The sequence below is a fragment of the Pholis gunnellus genome (assembly GCF_910591455.1).
Source record: "Pholis gunnellus genome assembly, chromosome: 10".
NCBI lineage: Eukaryota > Metazoa > Chordata > Actinopteri > Perciformes > Pholidae > Pholis > Pholis gunnellus.
In genome coordinates this window covers 15310694-15332734 of record NC_136537.1, presented here as the reverse complement: position 1 = coordinate 15332734, position 22041 = coordinate 15310694, and the positions used below count along the sequence as shown (strand labels likewise).

At 41.9% G+C, this 22041-nt stretch overlaps 1 protein-coding gene across 1 annotated transcript in view; it reads right to left on the bottom strand.

The window, feature by feature from the left end:
• The window catches only part of mid2 (midline 2), a 105666-nt gene that overhangs the window by 36507 nt on the left and 47118 nt on the right, over positions 1 to 22041 (bottom strand). Inside the window, exons 3-4 of the mRNA XM_079168100.1 lie at positions 9098 to 9163; positions 7391 to 7486 (exon numbers count right to left, since the gene is read on the bottom strand). Of these exons, the coding sequence (XP_079024226.1) occupies positions 7391 to 7486; positions 9098 to 9163 (162 nt within the window). The remainder of the gene's footprint in view (positions 1 to 7390; positions 7487 to 9097; positions 9164 to 22041) is intronic.

Below are 22041 nucleotides of genomic sequence, written 5' to 3'. Positions count from 1 at the left end.
AGAAAACGTCTTATCATCAGCAGCCATAATTACACTCAGTAAGGAGATGCAGACATAACAAGCGACTGAATAGTATTAAATAAGCCCATCTCGACGATTATGACACAATGTAGCCCACAGATTGCAATCTGACAGCAGAATCATTAAATGAAATGGCCATTACAAACCTTCACCACATCTTCCAACTCTCGTTCTCTCACAGAAGGTTTACACTGAGCCCATATGCTCCCATACATCATTAGTACGAGTTCAGCTCCAGCATTATGTCAGGATTAAATGTATCGCCCATATTTGTACACCAAGTACTGTATTACTTACAAGCTGAAAAGCTGAAATGAAAATAAAATGAGCCATGCGGCTACATTTGTTTTCTGCCTTCAAATGACTGACAGCCACCATTCAACACCCACTCTGTGCTGTTTCAGCAAGTAATGACGTGACTGATGTGTTGGGCCAAGCGGAGTCATTCTGATGTTGTCGATCACACAGAGGTGGGCTGAAGTCCAAATGAGGGGGAAGGTTTTGAGGTTTTAATATTCTGATTAACATCGTAATCTCTCACTATTTCGCGGTTTTGCAAAGAATCTGTTGACTCCGGAAAGATTAACTGAATTGTGAGTTTTAATGATTCAGCAAATTGCATTCTGTCGTTATAAAGCTATGTGTATTTGCTCAAGCGCTGCAACACCATAAAAAACATCCCGAACCCTGGCAAACAATAATCCTCCGCCCACCCTGACGTAACGAATCCAAATGTTTCTTCTTAAACTGTGAATCTTTACAAACTGATGTTCAAACTCACACACATTTATTTTGTTCCAAAAGTTTCCATACACACATTCCAACTATGGCAGGTTTATTAACTAATTCACAAGATGTCTACATGAAATATAATACATTTAAAAAAAAATGGTAAACCAAGAATAAAAGCGCTCAGTATGAATATTTCCTTCAGTGTATGCATTTTGCAGGTCCAAGGAGGTGTTGGAATGAGCAGATACAGATCGTAGACAGTGTGTAATATCTTTATATTTTGCAGGTTTTTTAAGGTTTGGGAAACCTAGATGACATTTTTGGAGAAAAGGAAGAGTTTAAGAGGACTACGGCAGCCTGACACAATGTGAAAAGCCTGGGAATGTCACCTCTAACAGATGGCAACTCTGAGACAGTCAGACAAGATCACAAGTAATGTGATATCCATTCATTTGTGGTTCAACAAAATCAGAGCCCTGTAGTCTGAGGTGTCATGTTTTAAAAAGTGCATTTAAGTCAGACCAGGGATATACAAACAAAGATAATGTTAAGATCCATGGTTGGCACCTTAAGGCTGCAGATGGTAACTTTTATAAATATAATTATAGTTATATTTAATCATATTTGTCAAACTGTCACTATATCCTGACAGTAGGTCATGAGAAGATAATCTGTGAAAAGAAACCATTCTTTTCAGCGGTGTCAGTCACTGCTTGTAAACTACGATCAAACTGTCAAACTGAGCAGCGCTGGTCAAATATGAATCAAGATTCAGTTACTGCATTGCCTTTTTCTCAGAAACATGATTTAGTGTACTGTTAAGCTGTAAAATGAGAACATTTAAATCAGTCGAGCCGAAACCAAGCACCACCCCCAGGGCCGGAGAAAAGTTTCTCATTTTTAAAGCTAAACAGTACACTAAAATATGTTTCTGAAAACATTGTTTCAAACTTTACTGCAGGAGTTGACATGAATTTACATTTGCTCACATATGATGTTGTATCGTGTTTTACAAAATATTGTTATACTGTTAATACTGTAAATTAATGATTGTAAGCAAACTGTGATACAAAAACTACAGTGAAAACACAATATAACACATTGAAGACATTATTATATTTCAGATGTGCTTTTGCAATCATTTGCCATATTGTGGTACGTAAGAATATTGCAAGAAATGTGCCCAGCCCTACATCACACCCACAAACTTCAGAATGTCGACATCCGGGGTACCAATTGCAGACAACAAACACAGACAATTGAACAATGGCCGGCTCCCAAAATGTACCCACTCTAGCCAAAGAGGCTCCCATTCAAACTATGTGAGGACTGGTCCGGGTTCGGAACAGCTGTTAACCTCTTGCTGACACCAAAGCCTTCACATCTTGAATCAATTCTGTGCTCATTCTCTCCAATCAGCCTCTCCTGCCTCATATCCCACTCTACTTTTTTTTCCACTTCTTCCTATTATACCTCTGGTTCCCTTTCTGTCTGCTTTACTGAGACCCCTCCACCCCCTCCGCCTCTGTCTCTCAGAGATGATCTTCTCAGAAAGATGCCAGGATTCAGTGTGACAGCTTTACCTCCGATGCTGTCCACAGATACCGGGATAGTTCCCAGAGATTTATGACACCAGTGTGGCACCTGGCTTTAAAACAGAGAAGAGTGGCTTTATGCATGGCGTAAAAGAAACTGCGAGACATATATTATGGATGTTATGTCAGAAAGAGGGGATAAATGGAAATGCTTCACTGGTAATGAATTTGAGTTAAGGCTTTTTAAGCCTACAAAGTGTTTGCGTAAACTTTTATATGCTAACCACATTAATCAACCATTAATCGGCATATGATAATATATGATATGAGTTCGGAGATAAATCTAGACAGTCCCGTTGAAGTGGTGAATTGATTCTGTTGCAGTCTTTTTAGCACACTAGCTGACGGCAGTATTGCTCTGCACCACTTTGATCCAACTGAAATATCTCAAGAACTATGAGATGGATTGCCATGAAACTTGTGCACACAAACATGGGGCCCAGAAGATAATGATTTTAATGATCCCCTGACTTGTCCTCTAGCGCCACAGTCAAGTCACAGATCTCAACATCTACTTGATGAATGGGAACAATCATTTTGAACAGACATTCTTAGTTCCCTGACTAAAGGCTTTGAAGATCCTCTGACTTTAATCTAGCAGTCCAAATATGAATCCAGTCCAATACCTGCAAAACTTCCCATCTGCCTCGTGTTTAGTGCTAAGTATAACATGTTATCATTTCAAAATGCTGATCTAAGATGGTGTACTTGGTAAACATTAGAGGCCTACCTGCTAAACTTGAGTGTGTTAGCATGCTGACATTAGCATATGGCTTAAAGCATTGAAGCTCTTTTCACTAAAATGAATGGAATCGACAGATGAAAAGGAGGAACATTAAAATAAGTACTTAACACAAAATCGGGATGAAAACATGGTGTGGCCATCGGGTTAAGGCACAAACAATAACAACTGCATAAAGGCCAGAATTTTATTTCAGTGTATGCCATTATCCCGCTGTATTGATGTCCTCATCTTCGCCTGAAAGTGTAACTGCAAATGGCTTTGGAAATATGAGAAAGACAAACAACACCAGCGGACTCTTCGATCTCACTGATGCTCCGGTAGAAAGGTAAAGAGAGGCGGGATGAGACCTGATACAAAAGGATTAGGCGGCATTACAGCCATCTCCACACAGCTCATTTATATTCTGCACACTGTGGGATCAGCTTCAGTGTACATACACCTAGACAGCTCTGGCTAACGACTTACAGCTCAATGTTTAATCAGTAGACATACATGTCTGAGAATTAAACCCAGTGGGCTTCTGTTTGATGTGATTCTTCCCTTTTTCCATCAGTCCTAATACGCACACACTTACAGCTTTATTAGTGAATTAATTTATTTCCTCCCAGCTGGCAACACAATTCAAGAGGTTGTAAAAAAAACGGCTGCTGCTTTGACCGCTTTCTCAAACAATACTCGATACTAGTTGTGTCTGAAAGTTCCCTACCTTAAGATACAGTATGTGAGCTCGGCAATGAATGATCATTAGGGAAAGCCCTCGTTAAGAAGCCGCCAGAAAACACCCCTCATCACAACACAAGCCGAGCTCCAGGAGGGTAAGTCGACCCACAAACAGAGAGTAAGACTGAGATAAAGTGGGACAGAGAAAGATGAAAAGACAAAACACATTCAGAGAAGAGGGAACACAAAATCAAAAACTTCAGAACAGTGACAAAGTTCTCAAGTGCACAAGTCTTTAAGGAAGTGTTATGTAAGTATGACAGAGGCAGAAGAGGAATCCTGGGAAATAAATGAAAGTCTGCTCAAAACTTGTACAATGGCAAAAACTTACATTCCCACAAAATAGTGGAACGTAATATAAAATGTTTGCATTTAATGTGGTAACTCATATTTGAAAATATAAGCAATCGGGCAATGAAAGTGAAGTAATAGATGCACACAATAAAGGCCAGCTGATTGTTGTGACAGAGGAAAGAAAGAAAATTAGAGAACGATTTTGCAAACAAATATTACACTAGAATTAAAATAAATATATTGAAAATGTGTAATTGAGATAAACAACATGCTGGTAAAATGGGGCATGATTGTGGGTATCATCCCAGCTTTTACTTTGGCTCTACATTTAGTTTCAGTTGCCATTGTATCAACATATTCAATATCAAAGTGGTTCTCGGGGGAAATGCTCTTTGCCAAACAGCCTCACTGAGTGTCTCTTCTCTGCTGTCTATTAATATCCAGCCAGCTATCTGGCATTGAATGGATAACAGTGAATGTTAGCTCAACAACAATCATTGCAAAAGCTCAAGGATCATGCCATTTTCCTCCTTTTTTTTTTAAGAAAGCAGAACACTCATGACATTCTGAATGTCATTAAGCGCAGCAGCAGAATTAAAAATCCCACACCAAATGATGCGACAAGGAGGGAGGCCTCCCAAGAAAGAAACACATCCCACACATCATCGAGTCATCTTTCCTTAGACTGAAGAGAAGAAATCTCCCCAAAGAGATCCCCAGGAGAGCGGGGCTGCATCGCTGCTGTGTGCGCTGACACACTGAAAGCTGACTCACACACTATGTTTGATCATATCTTCGGCACCAATACAATATGATGCAAACAAGGAGGAGAGGAAACCAGGTCATGCTCAAAGCCCTTCAGAGCTTTCTTACTTTGTGCACACACACACACACACACACACACACACACACACACTCCCTTCCCTGTCTGTGCTATATTGCATTATTGCTGAGCGTTTTCTTCCGCACAGCGCCTGTGTCTGTTTCGGTCAAAGAGATCATCGGTTGTCACGCTAACACTTGCGTCCTCTTTTCCTTTTTCTTGCCCTCTCAATCCTGCACTTTCTCTTCCCCTTTCATGTTCCCTCTTTCTTGCTCTCATTCGTCCTCCTCTCCCCTTTCCTCTCCCCTCCTCTAAAGAGCCACATTAACATGAACTCACCTGAAAATGTTACTTAATTGAATTCCTCATGTCAATAATTGAATCAGCCTCTTGACATTGACATCGCACAGGACAATAGTTCTCAATGGGTGCAACAGGGAGGGAACACATAATAATTTGCTTAAGAGTCAATGGAGCATGTCCCCCCCCCCCCCCCCCCCCCCCCACCCCCATCCATGCTATTGCACTTTATTTACTTTTGACGAATAAGTGATGAGATCCTGATGTTGTTGTTGGCGGTGGCAAAACATTAGTATGCAGACAGAGACAATATGAAGAGAGACTTGTTTTTCTCTCTCCATGCGTTGTTGGCGAACTGTTTGTCTGTACTTAATGAATCACTCAGCGATCATTTACTTTTGATTGGGTGAGCGAGCCGCACGAGTTGTTGTTCGTGGACCTCAGAGTGACTCAGAGAAAATGGAGTCGGGCCCGCTAATAAGAAATTAACCACACGCAGAGTGACGGCGGCACCAAAGCGCATTTGTCCTCTGTGGCTGTTAACGCCGACTCTCACAAAGAAATGATGGCGTTTATTCACAGCCAGTGCGTTAAGACAGAAAGTATGCTATTTTCTGTATGTGTGTGTGTGTGTGTGTGTTTGTGCATAAACATATTTAGCGATGCAGCGCAGACAACATATGGTGGCTAAGCATTAGCACTCTCTGGCTGGATTCACTCGGTACCTCCATTAAATCACAGCAGCAGCCCAAATGGGAGAGGTCAGCAGTGACAAGACTGGCTGAGGTATAGTGTTCTGCAGACAGGTATGGGTTCATGCTAGGACTTGAGAGTGCAAATAAGTCCTTCAAGGTTGTCGCTAAATCAAAGCGGCTGAGCGGTGAAACATCGCCGACTTGTGAAGATAAACGCCATTTGACAGATAATCTTATCTGCTTTAAAAAGTGGGAGCGAACATTTCCTGTATGAGTGGCTCCAGCGGGACTTCAACTCTTGAGTGTTGTATTTCATCCTAAAAATCATATTCAACACAGTAAGACGCATGAGAACCAAACCTCACTGCATTACACAGTTGGGACAATAACCTTGAACACACAAAGCATCATATTACGCTGCTGGTGTCTGTAATAGGAGATAAAGAAGTGCTTTTGGTAGTAGCTTTGTCCACAGTCGAGTGGTCATTCCAATGTTTGAAGTTGTCTGAATTACATAACTGCCCCTTTAGACAGCTCGAGGGTGGATGGTTGCCCAGAGCTACTCCAGCTCATCCTTTGTTCTTGAGTCATGGTTTGAGTCAGATTATCTGGAGAGCTACCGTCGGCAAAGTACAAGAGGCCACTGAGAGTGCAACTGGTATCTGGTGTTTTCATTTCATGGCAGTGCATTGCGTCAGTCACTGGATCAAATGACAGAGAACAAGATCATTCTGCACAAACACATCCCAGTGATTGTAAATATAAAGAGATGGAAGATAAAGGAGATTTTAAAGATACTTTTATGTCATTGTTGTTGTATTTGCTCAGTTTTTTGGCTTCTAAGTCTTCAATATAAATTGTCTGAATACAGTGCTGCACTGCTGACCTTTAATGAACCCATGACAGGGAGCTGAAATTCACTTTTAGTCCTGAGACTAATCAATATTTGATCAGTAGCGCTCGGAGCGTTCATTTTGTTGCTGGCACAAACCACAAGCATTATCCAGGAGGCGCGAGAGAAAAAAAAGGAAAGCAAGCAAGCGATAAATAAATAAATTAAAGTCCAATTTCTACCACTGTGCTTCTTTAATCAGAAATGTTCCAGAGCCAGAGACAAAGCGTAAGGAGCGTGGCATCAGAGCAGTCGCCAATAGCAAAGGCAGTAAACTGTATACAATCAATAACAGTGAAAGGCTTTGGGTTGTTTATAGTTTCCCCGTTCAATGCAAATATGAATGTGCATAAATTCACAAAATATTCAATATATATCACATTCGGAGTACTGTCATATTCGGAATAATAGTGTAAAATTAGCGTGCATGTGAACGTAGTCCTTGCCAGTTCTAACTAACACAGGCTCCGCCCTCTGGACTCTATGAGTAATACTCTCCAATCACACGCATGCATTTGTACTGAACCTTCCCTCCTGTACCTAAGGACACGAACACAACGACATGATGCATACCTCGACCTGTTGACAGATCTGGATGAGCTTTGCCATTTGGTTCTCCAGCTCGCTGTTCCTCTTCACCAGGTTGGTCAGGTTGTTCTCCAGGGTTTGCTGTCGGGAGGAACGAGGGACAGAGAGCCAAGGACGGTCATTAGTACATACAGAGTGTACAGAATGTGCATTCACAAGTCAGGGTATGGATGCCTCAATGTTATTGTGTATTTATATTTTTTGAACATTCAGTTTAAGACACCTGATAGATTACTTATTATAATGTATCACCATGCAATTGTGTTTTTTCATTAAACAAAATAAGACAACAATCGTTCAAATGTGGTGACAGCATGCCGTGGTATGTGATGTTTTGGTGAAGTCTGTGATATCAGTGCCATGTCATCAACATCGTACCCAATAAGTAGCAACTCATATGTTCATACTCATACATTTATACATTTACAAAGAAAAGCAAAAGGATTGTAAGTGTTGAAGTCCTAACCGTAGTGCTCTTCTAATACTGCATTGAAAACCAAATTACATGAAAAGGAACTCACGGATAACGATTATTATTACAAATAATCAATTTACATATATATTTTTGGGGGTCAGCTACAACACAGAAATGATTTAGTCTTGTGATACTAAATAAATGGTCACTATTCAGATATCTTTACAGGGACATCAACACAAAATAATACAATACTGAACTACTTTTGCCTCCTTTGATCATGTCCTGAGGTTTACCTTATAACAAATGAAATCCAAGCAATAAAGAAGACTTTACAAATGTTTGACTGCTGTTGTTTGGCAACTGGACATTTCAAATAGTTCAGTACATTGTTCCAAATGCTTTGAGGCACAACAGATTGCTATTAAAACACATTGAAATTATTTCTATAGCTGAGTAAATATCAAAGTTAATACCTTGAAATCGGCATTTGAAGCAAAATATACTATTGGCTAGTCAATCCCACCATGAAATTCATTGTTTATTTTATTCTTTTCTGTTTTATTAGCTAACAATACTATCTGTAATATGATGATTTAACTGCCTGACCTCATTATACTTTACAGCCACAAAAACAACCATATGATCAACCTCCACCTTTTAATGATCAAACACTCAATTACGATCCGTTAACTGTGGCTGTTTGTCAAATGCAAAACAAAACACACACAAAAAAATAAATTCACTCAAAACACACAAACAGCACAAAAGATGAAAATGGAAACAGGCAAGTAGCGAGACAGAAATAGATCTGCCGTTCAAAAGGAAGCAAATCAACGATGGCGGCGACGACGACGATGGGCATCAAAACAACAACAACAACAACCACAGCTGCAAAGGAAACAGTAGAACAAAGCAGCAGACAAGCGGCGGGCGTTTGAAGTAGCTCTGCTCATGCAAGTGAAAGGGAGGTGGGCTGAGAAAGCACCTGGCCGCGTCGCTGTCTGTCTGTCTGTCTGTCTGTCTGTCTGTCTGTCTGCCTGCTTTCCAATATCTCCTCTGCCTGACGCTCAGCCTGATTTACTCTGTCTGCTTGTTGTCGGTTTGACTTTGCACCCACTTAATTATTTATCTGCCTGCTTATCTCCCTCCCTGCATCCCTTCCCTATCCATCCATGTGTCTACCTGTGTGCCTGTCTGCCTCTATGCAGCGGTCGGGTAGGGGGGGTTGTGGGGGGGGGGGGGGTGGGGGGGAAAAAGGCAGCCAGGGAACTCACCGCAGCGCTTGTCTTTGAAGCCTCCATTACCGCATCTGACACTCTGCCCGGGCTCACCTGATAAGCCTACAAACACACACATACACTCGCATAAGTGCACACATAAACACACACACACACACACACAGACAGACAGACAGACAAGCCTGAACGCACAACGTCCGCCACCTAAACGCAACTGAAGAGGAGAACTCCTCCCTGATAAAGCTGCCACAGACACTCTTCTCACGGTCTTCTACGTGAATGCAGACGAGAATGGGGCTCACAGTGTCTGGAGCTGGAGATACATCACTGGAACTTGTGCGTTTGTTGTGTCGCAGCCCTGCGCGAGTGTGTTTGTGTGTGAGGGAGTCTGAAGTGGAACATCAGTGAGAGGGGACAGATGGGTCATTAATTAGCAAGCTGGAGACAAAGATGATTAATACATCAGAACACAGCTGCCTCCCGTGTGACTGCAGTGAGGCAAACTCCTCCGTCCTCAACATACATACATACATGCATGTGTGTGTGTGTGTGCGTGTTTCAGTCCGTCTTTATGTGTGTGACTCAGCAGGTGTGCGTGCATTTATAAATTCGTATTTCTCTGTGTATGCAGATGACATCTGCTGGTACTTGCACACGTAGATGAATAAAGGCACTAAACCTTGTTTGTGTGTATCCGTTCTACAAGTGACCACAAAACGTCTGTTGTGTGTGTGTGTGTGTGTGTGTGTGTGTGGGTTGATAAGTTTCTGCTTGGCACTCCTGTGGCTTCAGCCCGGCAGGCAGGATGAGTGGCAGAGAGAGAGAGGGGGGGGGGGGGGGGGGCAGAGCAACCGTCAATAACAAACTCATTAAAACACACAACAGACATCAAAGACGTCTCGAACCACTCGGCGATAGAGAGAGGGAGCAGAGAAAAACAGGGATGAAGAGGAAGAAATGGAGGGAGAAAAGGGTGTGAAGGGTGGAAGAGGGTGCCAGCAAGTGTTGGATGGATGGTGAAAATCAGGAACATGATGCGATGGCTTATTCTGTCAAAATCATCATCAGAGCAGCTATGGCAACTGTTTGGAACGTGAAAAGACATCAATATTAGCTTTCACCAGATGGTGTGTGAAGTCCCTCCTTAGTTCTTTGTAACTACAAGCTAGTTTACTGATTTACTCAATCATTCAAACTTCATGTCATAACTGGTAAAGACCTGAAATGTGTAAATCGGTTGCTAGGAAATATCTGTAGCACCATACAAACTATTTATAACTATAAACTATAACTTTTGAAACAGAAAGTCATTGTAGCATTGACAGCTGTACATAACTTTCAAAAATAATGAATGAAATCTCCACTTAGTAAACTTTATAACCATGAGAATGTTAAACTTCCAACCATGGGGCGCAACTTCAACTTTCATTTTAGGGCTATATTTTGATAATTTGAGACTGTTCAACCTCTACTGGCAGGCAAAGTAGATGATAAATACAATAAGGCACACAATGAAGGAGACAGCGAGAGATAAAAGAGATGGAGGGAGACGGAGGAGTGAGAGAAGGGAGAGCAGAGGAACCCCTGAATGGAGGGAGGAGGAAGTAAAGGGCAAGTAGAAATGAGTGACCAATCGCATTTCAGTTGCTTGAGGCACATGATGGGGCTTGCTGGGTATAGGCAGGGCTCTTTGCATAAGGTAATATCATTCATTCACTGATTCAGCTTTGGATGTGGCATGTCATGAGAGTGAACAGAGAGAGTGCCACAGAGATGGAGCGGGTTGATGGGATGGAAATAGGCACGAGTCCCGTGCTGAGAGGGGCAGCTTGGCAGAGTAGCTCCAGTCTGGCCTCTAATTCAGTCTTCTGTCTCTGGTGCAGCTCTCTTTTCCCCTCATTGTCTGTCTACCTTCCTCTCTTTTCTACAGTACATCTACTCTCCCTCTAACCTGGCTGTCTGTCTCCTCCATCGCTCTGTGCCTTGCTACTTCAGTCCTTTGTCAGTCGGTCTTGGCACAGCTACAAGCGCAGCTGCTGACAGCCCATCATCTTGGGTTAGATCGCCACCCCCTCATATGACTTCATTGTGTCGAGGGGCTCCTGGGTCTCATTCCTTTACAGATGATCCCATCTCTCTTTGAAACTAGAAAAGGACTGATCCCTATTTATATTACAGTAGCTACCGAGACTGGAGAGAAGGATTGTGGGGAAAAAAAAAGATACCTTTTCTCCAGAACACTTGCGTATGATGAAGGTTTTACTGAACACACATTCGACTGCTGTCACAGTTTGAATCTCAAGTCATCACTGTTCACAGAGTCTGTAGATTGATCCACGTTACTGCTAAATCATGAAATGACACAGCATTACATCAAACACAAATATTTGTGTCTATAAGGTGTAAATCCAAATACTCGTGTTCACGCGAAATCCAACAAGCCAATGACGGATTTTTGAAAAGAAATCTTGTGCGTCAGTAGTAACTGTGACAAATTAGCAGTTGGCAATTTGTGAAATGATATTACGGTAATCCAATTACAGTGTAATGTGTTACTCAACCTGAGGCACGGGCTAAGCTCTTTGTTACTCTGCCACAGGACCATTAAAGGACTTTTATCTGAGGTCAAATTCAAGTTCAAGAATGCAATCGCAGCAAAAGTGAGGCAGTGAGAGTGTTCCACATATCGGGCAGGCGAAAACTCTCCCCTAAATATTAAGAAGTGCTTGGCTATAGGGAACAAATGTACACAGAGGGTTTAAAGGGCACAGCATTGCTTCCCAAATAAGATGACATCGTCCAGTGGCTGAGTCTCTGGGTCGGTAACACAAATTCAACCACCGCCACAACAAAAAACTGGAACAGAATGCCCTAAGGCAAAGTATCCAACTTCAAAGTCTTTTTCTTTTTAATTAATGCGGGATCCTCCCCCATGCACAACAAGACAGTAAGAGAAACAGAAATGAAAGGCAGAGAAAGAGGGGGAGATTAAACCCGAGAAAGAGCAATAGAATAGAACAAGCTCGCTTTACAGCTGTTGTTAACACGAGGCTTTTCAGAATCTGGATGTGTCTGTAACACAAGCCTTCTGGGAAACGGGGTTTTTGTCTGAGGATAATATTCCATAGGGCAGAGCGCTTGAGACCAACCAATTGTAGCGGGGTATAACAAACGGGGAGTCACGCTTGTCTTTTAACCCTCTGGCTGAAGCCCAATTAATGAGACCAATAGGGACACTTAAAACAAGCTAAAATGTTAACACTTTTTAGTCTGTATCTCGCTACCAAAAGCAGTCCATTTGTTCATTTTGGCTTTGGCTTTGTAGTACACGAGAGTTCCCCCGCTACCGATTCAACATGAAAGTAAATATACAACACAAATGTCTGTAATGGACTGTCAGGTATTCACTTTCAAAGCGTTAGCTCTGAATAAGATGACACACATATTTAAACTCCGAATGGACTCCTGTGACCTTCAAGCTACAAGCGACCGCGTGAATGTTCAAGGAATCCCGAAACAGTGGGGAGCAGCGAAGAATGGGAGCTGACGGCTAGAAGATGCTTACTTTCATTTATACATCTGGTGGGCGAATTTATTTAAAGTTGCTCAGAGAAAGCAGGAAAAGGAAGCAGGGAAGGGTACGGAAGGACAAGTCTATGCTGCCATAGTCAACTTCTCACAGCTTTGACGATTTGCCTTTTTCCCTGAAGGCTTATTATGAGAAAGAGACATCTTAAATGGACACAAATCCAATAGTAATTCAACTTTTCAGCCACGTGAGGGGATTAGGATCAAGAAATCTCTCTGTAGGTTTGAAAGGGAATAATGAATCGTCATGACTACTGAACAGCAGCGAGGACACAAGCTGGCATTTGATTTTGTTTATAAGACTCTCAGATATCCCTCGGGCCCATGTGTGCTTTTAGCTTCCCAATTATTTGTCTAGGTCAGAGACAGACTGACCCAGGACTAGTACAAACAAGAAGAAAGGATGGAGAGAATAAGATGGAAAAAGAAAACACGGAAAGAGATGGAAAATGAGGCAAAGCCATATCCCTGTCCATTTCCCAATGGCCTTCATAAGACAGTTTCATATCATCTTACAGCCTGAGAATACTGTGATATTTGAATGTTAAGAGATGGGAATTTAATGCTGCGGATTAAGGGGGTCTGGACTGAGATGAAGCGGGGTTAGTAGAAAACAGAGATATAGTTGAATGGGCTTAAAGGAGCTCTCTGTTTCATTTCAATCGGCCTACACTGGCTTCTTGTTGGAACAGTGCAATTCAGTTTCAATGATTAACGCTAAGAAAGGAAAATACCACACGAACAAGTGGCTTGGCGGTTGTTCAATATGATCAATATCTCTGCTTAAGAGAGAGAGAAAGGAACTCTTTATTCACCTGTTTTTGGAGTCAACAGTGAATAATAAAGTATACAAATGAAGCAGCAGACTGGTGAACTAAATTGGGGCTGAGAAATTAAGTTAATTAAAACAAATAAAATAATTAGTTATTTACTAAGAAACATATGTGCGGCAAAGCCACTTCTGTTAACATTAATACACAGCACAAATATTATTAGTTTGGTAGTAAATCAAGAGCAACACACAAAAAGAAATGACTGAAGCAGGTTTATTTCACTCAGAAATGTTCTCTAATATTTAGCAGAGAACCATATTCCCACCTGATCTTGTGAAGAATAGGACCACCGTTTTACCACTGGATCTTAAGATGATATAACAAAGAATAATAAATCTGATACTGATTTTGTTATTAAATTCTCTTAACTCGTGCTGTAAGTAAAATGGCACTTTGATTTGGTATGCTTATTCAATGATTATTATATAACTAATGTAGCATTGACCTTTGACAAATCATTTCCAGAGAAGAAGTCAAAGTCGAAATTGAAATCTTACTGATGCAAAAGACATTTGTGTGAAGCTGCTGCAACTCTTATCAGAGCTCAGCGTCTATGCAATCCTCATTTTTTCATTGATTTGGGAATTACTTACATTCCACAGACACCAGAGCCTACAGCACAGGGCATGAGTGGATCTTGTTGTACAGTATGCTGTGCAGCTCATAACAAATCCTTGTCATCCACGTGCAGCCATATCCATAGTAGATGATGTCATTATGAGGGTGCTACTAGCTGTGGGCTAGATCAGCAATACGACTCGAGCTGTAGCCAACAACTGTGACTCCTGACTAAAGACATTATTGTCACGGTGGCTTGGTTTGGCTGCTTTGTGGAGTAGCAACGGGTCTTTGAATATCATCATATATCACACGTCAATATTTAGTGTAGCCTATAGTGTTTACAAAGTTATGTGCAATATTGTTAAGACATTCCAGAGAAACAGAGAGAACAGCTCTGTAGCTATCCTAAATCAGCTATGACAAGGTCACCTTGGTGAATGTGTTTCTGTTAATCTGTGACTGACATCAGATGTGCACAGCCTGCAGCCATGAAAAAGAGGCCTAGATTACAAGATACAAGTCAAATGAATACGGTCACAAACAACTGCTCAGCATGTTTGTGTCTGATTTGTTGCTTGGTATGCTTTGCCCACAGATAACTATCCAAACAGCAGACCTGAGCCTGAGATAAACACCCTATATCTGCATCCATGAGGCCGCATCTTCTTATTCCTGATAATATCTGGACTGTGACAGATGTGAACAAAACATAAGAAGAATAAACTGGTCTACTATTCTAACTCTACAGGTTAAAACGGCAAATGTTTGAGAACACCTTCAGCCTCCCAAAAGGACTACACCAGTCTGCTTCACATCTTAAAATGTAGGCTTTGATGGGCAGCAGAGTGGCCTAATGAGCAGGAGCAGGAAGGGGGGGCAATCCAATAGTCCAGGTTAAATCTCTTGAGTCAATGAGCATCACCGCTAAAGTGTCCTTCAGCAACGCAGGGAATTCCTCCGAAAACACGGTCCTATTAACCGACATCTGAAACAGGAGGAGCAATTGTTCTTTGGAGGTTTTTTCTATCTCTCTTTTTTTTCAGGCCGTTTTACTTTTATTCTTAAACAAAGACAAATTGACAGTCTGGTTACAGTTCGGCTCCCACAACATTATCTACAAAAAGCCGGCTTGTTACTTTTGCAATGTTAGGCAAACTAGATCTACAGTGTACAACAGGACATTGTAACGCTTTTGACCATCCCATATAACCCACACACTTCTGATAGAGCCTCAGCAGTTTTTGGTATGGAAACAAGCCTGTGGGCAAACTTTTGCACATTTTAAACATTAACTATAAAGAAATATAAATAAATATACAAGCCGTGCACAGTAGATATTTTGATATAGTAGATGCCATGTGTGACAGTAAGGAGGAGGCCCGGCTCGTTAGGTAGGATTTCCATGGCTCGTTACTAACCGCGTGTCCTCGACGTTCACCTCCCACAGCACCAGCTCCAAGTGGCAGCCTGCAGCTTGATGGGCTTCACTGTCCTCTTATTTCTCCTGATTGGTTGCAATCTCATATTCTCACATCAATTTAGCCAAAATGCCCGCTTAGCTCCTGCATGAAAAACCAGACGAGGTACAGAAAGCGGCAACGAGACGGAGAGAGAAAGAAAGAGAAAGCCGCGCAGAGCCACATTTCATTGGCTGTAATACAATTATCTAGCTGCCGACTCGTTGGTTTATTCATACGACATTGCTATTCATTTTCCTTATTTTCTAAAATGCAATAACAGAGAGAGCAGTGTTTTGGGTCTGAGTCATTCTGCCTGATGAGAATCCAGAGGTTGTTGCTTTGCTCTGCATCTAAAACCCTCGGACTCATTGCTACAATGAACAATGATCAACAAAATACCAACATCTTTTTAGCAAAGATATGCTCTGCCTTTCTATCAACATGGTCTCCAGAAGAGTTGCCATAAAAAGAATGACTTCATACTTTCATTTAGTTCAGTCTAAGGTTTTTGTAGTACAATCTTTATTGAGTATTTCCGAGACACATGTTGAATTGTGTACTAACTAAAATCAAATGAGATGTGTGATGAAGTAGAAGAATCTATTTCATTAGACTTTGACTTTAATCTAGATTAGCCGTATGATTACTTAAAAAGGGAAAAAAAGATTATCTTCAGTGGAAGTGGCAGAGCTGCAAAGCCAGCACCCACAGGAGGTCACCGAGACGTGTCGTGAACACCCTCATAAATATAACAGCGTAATGAGACACACAGAAACAAGCGGCAGCTGCAGAAGATGTTTGCCAAGAGACAAAACAGGCAACCTGATTGGTTAGCTGGGTGCCGAAAGTGCCGAAAATCCCAAGACGAGGTGGGAAGGCATTGTATGTTTTGTATTAGTAAATAATACAGATGCGTGCACAAGCATAACACTACCTCATGTTGGTTTTCGCTCACTGGAGCCGGAGATTTAAGAGGTAATTTCACATCAGCGTTGCAATTCCACACCGGCTGCATGAATCTCATACCAACATCTTTTATTTTAATAATTACAATCAGGGTGTGCTTCTGATTAAGTAGTATAATCCCTGTGATTTCAACCCCACTCAGCTGTGCAAAAAAGTTACAGCAGAAGTAAGATAAGCACAGCGCCAGCCGATCCAGAAAGACTGCTTTACTGAAGCCAAGGTGTTGTTCTCACTAAACCTCCCCTTAAGCCTTTAAGCACCAACACATCCACCCAAAGTGAGGGAAAGAGAAAAAGTTGTGAAAACGTCTAAGACTCATTTATGTGGAGGTGACAAATGTCGACGATGTTTGTCTTGTTACAAAGCTGATGCAAAATGTGAATAACTGTAACCGTATAGAGGGTTAGACTCAAATGAATTCGAATGGGTATTCACTATTTATTATAAGTTCACTATCACCCTCTCTTAACTGACATCTAGATGTTGAAATGATGCAACCAACAATATTTGAGACATTAGTCCAGTTTTGGGAAATTCAAATATATTAATAACTATTGCAAGTACTTTGAGAGGTAGCTTGACTGGAAAAGCACTTCATAAATGCAGTCTATTTACCATTACATTGTACACACAACAAAGCTGTTGTGTCACCTTGGGTTAACAATCCGGCATGGCCCTCTCTGGTTTGTCACTTTCACGTTATGCTTGCTGTCTCTCATTAGATTTTATCACTACAGAGGACATTATTGAGAGCCATTGGGAAAGACTGATAGAGACGAGCTGGTGCTGCATTCCCTGAAGATACCCGAGATTCAGAGCGGTTTGTCTGTGAAAACGCAATGAATAACTGAAATGACAGTTATGAAGTTTTCATCGCGGCCCCACAGCTTTGAGAGTCCTTGACGGTGTTTTACTAGATCACTCGTGGCAAAGTGACACACCAGATAATCTCACTTCCGACACACGGGCCGCACCACATTTGCGCTTGTGGAAAATTCATGTGCACTTCACAAACACTGGATAAGCAGGGCTTTCTGGTTGAGCTGGCACGTGAACCTCAAACCCATTTTCCCCCTCTGAGACAACTGATTCAGGCAGATGAAGTGATTTTCTAGGAATGGTTTCACTATCATCATCATTATCATCATCGTCGTCTTCTTCTCCTTCTATCTCAGCATTGCGATCTCTCTTTCTGTGCACCTGGATGCGCGCATCAGCACGTGCACTGCGACTGTCAGCTCCGTCTCTGTGTTTCTCTTCTCCTCTCCTATATTGCATTTTAATTAGAGTGAACCTAATTTATTGCTCTTTTGAGACTCATATCACTTGGCTATATCCTATAATCCTCCAAAACATTTGATGGTGATGATGAACTAAGCCTGTCTGGAATCACATAAAGATACGTTTGCATCATCTGAGACACAAAGAGTGACAATTAGAAAACTCGGCTACGTATTGAGCACAACAAAGTGCGGAGGCCCGCCGTTGGCTCACAATCTTCAGCGGTAGTTTCTGCGTCTGGTCTGTTGTCTACACGTGCCACTGATAATCTACTATAAACATCGTATATGATAAAAATAATCTCATTCTGACAAATGTTAAAATATGCATTAAGCAATAGTTTGACATTTTAGGGAAATATGTTTCTTCACTCTCTTGCAGAGAGTTAGATGAAAAGATCAATCTGACATCTGTATAATGAATATGTAGTTGGAGCCAGAAGCAGGTTAGCTTCGCTCAACATAAAGACAGCACCTCTTAAACTCATGAATCCACACATTACATCGTGGTTGTTTAAAATGGACAAAAACTGTAGTGAATAAAAACGACAGTTGGCCGTTTTATGGGGGTTCAGTTCAGGTGCTCAGACAATTTCTTCACCATTATGTTTACCTTTCAATTTTGGTATGGATAAATAAACGATAAGCAAACGACATGATAATTAGTGAGTGAGTGAATGTTTTGTTACAGTCAGACTGGCCTCCTGTTTACAGTCATTATGCTAAGCTTCACTAACCAGCTGCTGGCTCCAGATACATATTTACTTTACAGACAAGAGAGTGGTGTTGATCTTGTCATCTAACTCTAAGCAACAAGATGAATAGGCATATTTCCCTAAATTGTCAAACCATTGCTTTAAACAGCATCTGAAGTTTTATCTATTTAGTACTTTCTGTTAGACATGTTGACGGCTCAAACCTTTCCTGTGGGTTTGCTGCAGGCGGGTTGGGTGGAAGTGAGGGCTTGTCAAGCGATGATGAGTGAAACACACTGAACGTTTAACATCATGGAATCCCTTTAGCTTCTCTTTCTCTTTCCCACCCCCACTATTTGCTCTTGCCACCTCTGATCTGCTATACTTGCTATTCTACAATGTCAGCTGTCGCCCTCTCCTAATTTCTATCTCACCCCTGACCTTTATCATCTTATCCTCTACTTCTTTATTTGCCTTTTTTTTAACTGTACAAAAATAACTGTGACAATAAGAGTCCTTTCTTTAAGACATAATGCTATTTTTGCTAGTTCTATTGGGTCAGTTGCGTAAAGATACAGAGCAGACAACAACTTCAGGCACCACTGCAAACAGCAGACCCAGTGGAAATGACATGTTTTATCTGATCTTCAATTATTAAAGTGCTACAAATGAATCTACTCTCTGTGGACTCGCATTGCTGTTCAACGTTCAGCCACATAACTGGAACAATAATCTGGTGTGAATGACACTTTCCAAGCTAAAAGCTTTACACTTGTCAGCTTCAAGTAAAACCTCCAGAGGAGTTCATCCGAGCTCATGGACTACAGAAATGGGGGTCGGTTCTGCGCGAGCGTGATAAGGTTATTAGCAACACAGTTAGCTGATTTCTTTTGAGGTGACAGGGTTCAGAGGCAGCGAACGCCTCGTTTCTGAAAGCATACGAGACTAATGCAACCAGCAGGAGGGTAAACTACACACTCATACACGCACGTGCACTTAAAAACACAAACACATGTCATGATGTGTGTCGAAATTTAACCTGAGATGCTGCTGCCCGCTCAGGGGCATCTTAACACAACATATCATCACTGTGCATCATTACTGGCGCAGGATTTCTGGGCAAACGGAGGCACAGAAGGCTCTGACGTAAAGCAAGTGTGATTCCAAGCTACTTTTACTGCAGTCTCAAATTTAGTTCCAGAAATACGTCGTCTCTAAGACTTTTGCTTATCTCGACAGATCTCAGCGCGCATTTAACTCAATCTGCCACAAATATGCTTCTCCACTTCCCTGCCTCCCGAATTAAAAAACCTTGCTTTTGCACAAGCCTAATTCTTTGTTTTTTTCCAGCACTGCCATCTGACTTATTAAATGGGATCCCTGAGCTACAGAGCTCAGGGAATAAATGTTTGAAATTTACTTGCGGTACATAAAGGCCAAGTGGAAGAAAACAGCACAATGGAAAGTGTAAAAGGAAACGACAGCTTTATGTTTGCTGCTGTTTCAGCGGTACTGGATGTGATAGTTTGAGAGAAACGGTGAAATTTCCACCCTGAAGCGTTTTATCTTGCCTACCACAAAGAGACCCCCTTCTGAGCCCTGCAGGCATTCAGATGTGGAGCAGAAAAAGACCCAGACTCTCATCTTCCCGGGCTGCAGCGGGTAACTGCACACAACTAATCAGACATGTATATATACAATGCACAATAACAAGAAGTCAGAGCTTGCACACACTCTCCTCCTCCCTTTCACACACAGTGGCAGTGGTCAGTGACAAGACAGAGCAGCTCTATTAGTATCAAAGTGGATCTGTCCACCCTAACAGATGGGTTTGCTTCCTCCAAGGTGGGCGAAGTGATTTACTCTATCTCTACGATACTTTGCCTTATCTAATTGGACGGACCGTGGTCAGGAGGCAGGCCCGTAAATCATGCCACTGTCATGTATTTATAGATGAGGTCATGTAACTCTAGTGCTGATGGCGGCAACATAACATCTATATGTGACACATGTTACCACGCCAGCTGCTGGCAGGAAGCCTAAAAAAATGAGATGGACACTGCAGCAAGAGGAGTATGAGCAGAAAAAGAGGAAGCGAGCAAATGTGAGAGGCACAGAGATAAAAAATCAGATCATCATTGCACACATAAATATGACATCCTCAGCTTCGACTCTTGACTGCAACATGTTACGACACCATGGATTCACATGCTGAGAATCCCAGCTCCAGCTCACTTAAGGAGTGAAACATCTTCAGGGATGACAACCGAAGTGCAGAATCACACAACACAAGTCTAACTGCGGCTCAGCGTCACTGCTCTGCATTCGTGATATGGCCAGACGCCAGAGTTATAGTGCAGGGGAACCAGTCTGGACAGCGTCCGCGATGGAACCAGAGCTCCCCGCAAACAGAGAAGACACATTCCCTGCGTTCCTGTGATTCTGCTTGGTTGGCTCTCTGGCGTCGATATCTGGAACAGACATTCCTCTTGACTCCCCGGGGAGAGGAACTTTGTTCCAGACTAACCCGTGCTAAACAGGAACTTCCAGGAATGTTCTTGCAGAGCAGTGACATCAGAATTAAGTTTAGTATTCAATATTCTTTTTACATATAAAAAAGAAACTAACATGACATTTATACTTGTCATCCTAGTGAACATCATATCTGGAGGTTTGGCTTCATACACAAACTATAATGGAATGCAAACAAACTTCTGACGGAAATCTGAGTTTCATCAAAATTAAGCAGCCGCCTGCCGGATTATGAAGGACATACATTAGCTTGATATCAAATGCAGAGAGGGTTTGTGTATATTCTGTATGTTGGTATACACACTATATGTGGATGTACTGTGGCTCAGTGGTAGAGCAGGGTCGTCCTTCAATCAGAGGATCGGCGGTTCTATCACCAGCTCCGCTAGTCGACGTCGATGTGTCCTTGGGCAAGACACTTAACCCCAAGTTGCTCCCGTAGCTGTGCCCACGGTGTGTGAATGTTGTATGTTACTTAGTCCTGATGGGCAGGCGGCACCTTGCATGGTAGCCCATGTCATCAGTGTATAAATGGGTGTGAATGATGACATGGAGTGTAAATGCGCTTTGAATGGACAGAATACTAGAAAACCATCCATTTACCATTTACCAATTACTTGTATTCATTATTGTAATACTTACTTAAGCTCACAGGTCAATGAAGAAAATATTAGCAATTTTCACTTCCAAGAAAATAATTTTCAATGCATGGGCTGTGATCTGTATCTTTGTGTGCTTGTGACCGTTTCATGCATCTTTCAAGTCATCTTCATGCCATAGATACTATATGAATGGTGATGTTTGTACTGTATGCATGACCTCAGATGTAACCGTGGCCGTGTGTCTCTCCGTGGAGCTTTAGTGGACAGGGTGCTGGCTGCTGCTGTCACCACCGTGGTGGCCAGAGAGGATAGATGATGTGTCCCTTTTTAGAAGCCATAAAAGAGGCCCTGCAAGTGTCCCGCTTTTAGAGGGAGCACAGCATCGTTATTTTGTGCTCAATCTTTATGTCACATGAATTGAAGAAGCTAACGGGTAACTCTAATTGTCCAAAGTCAATTTATG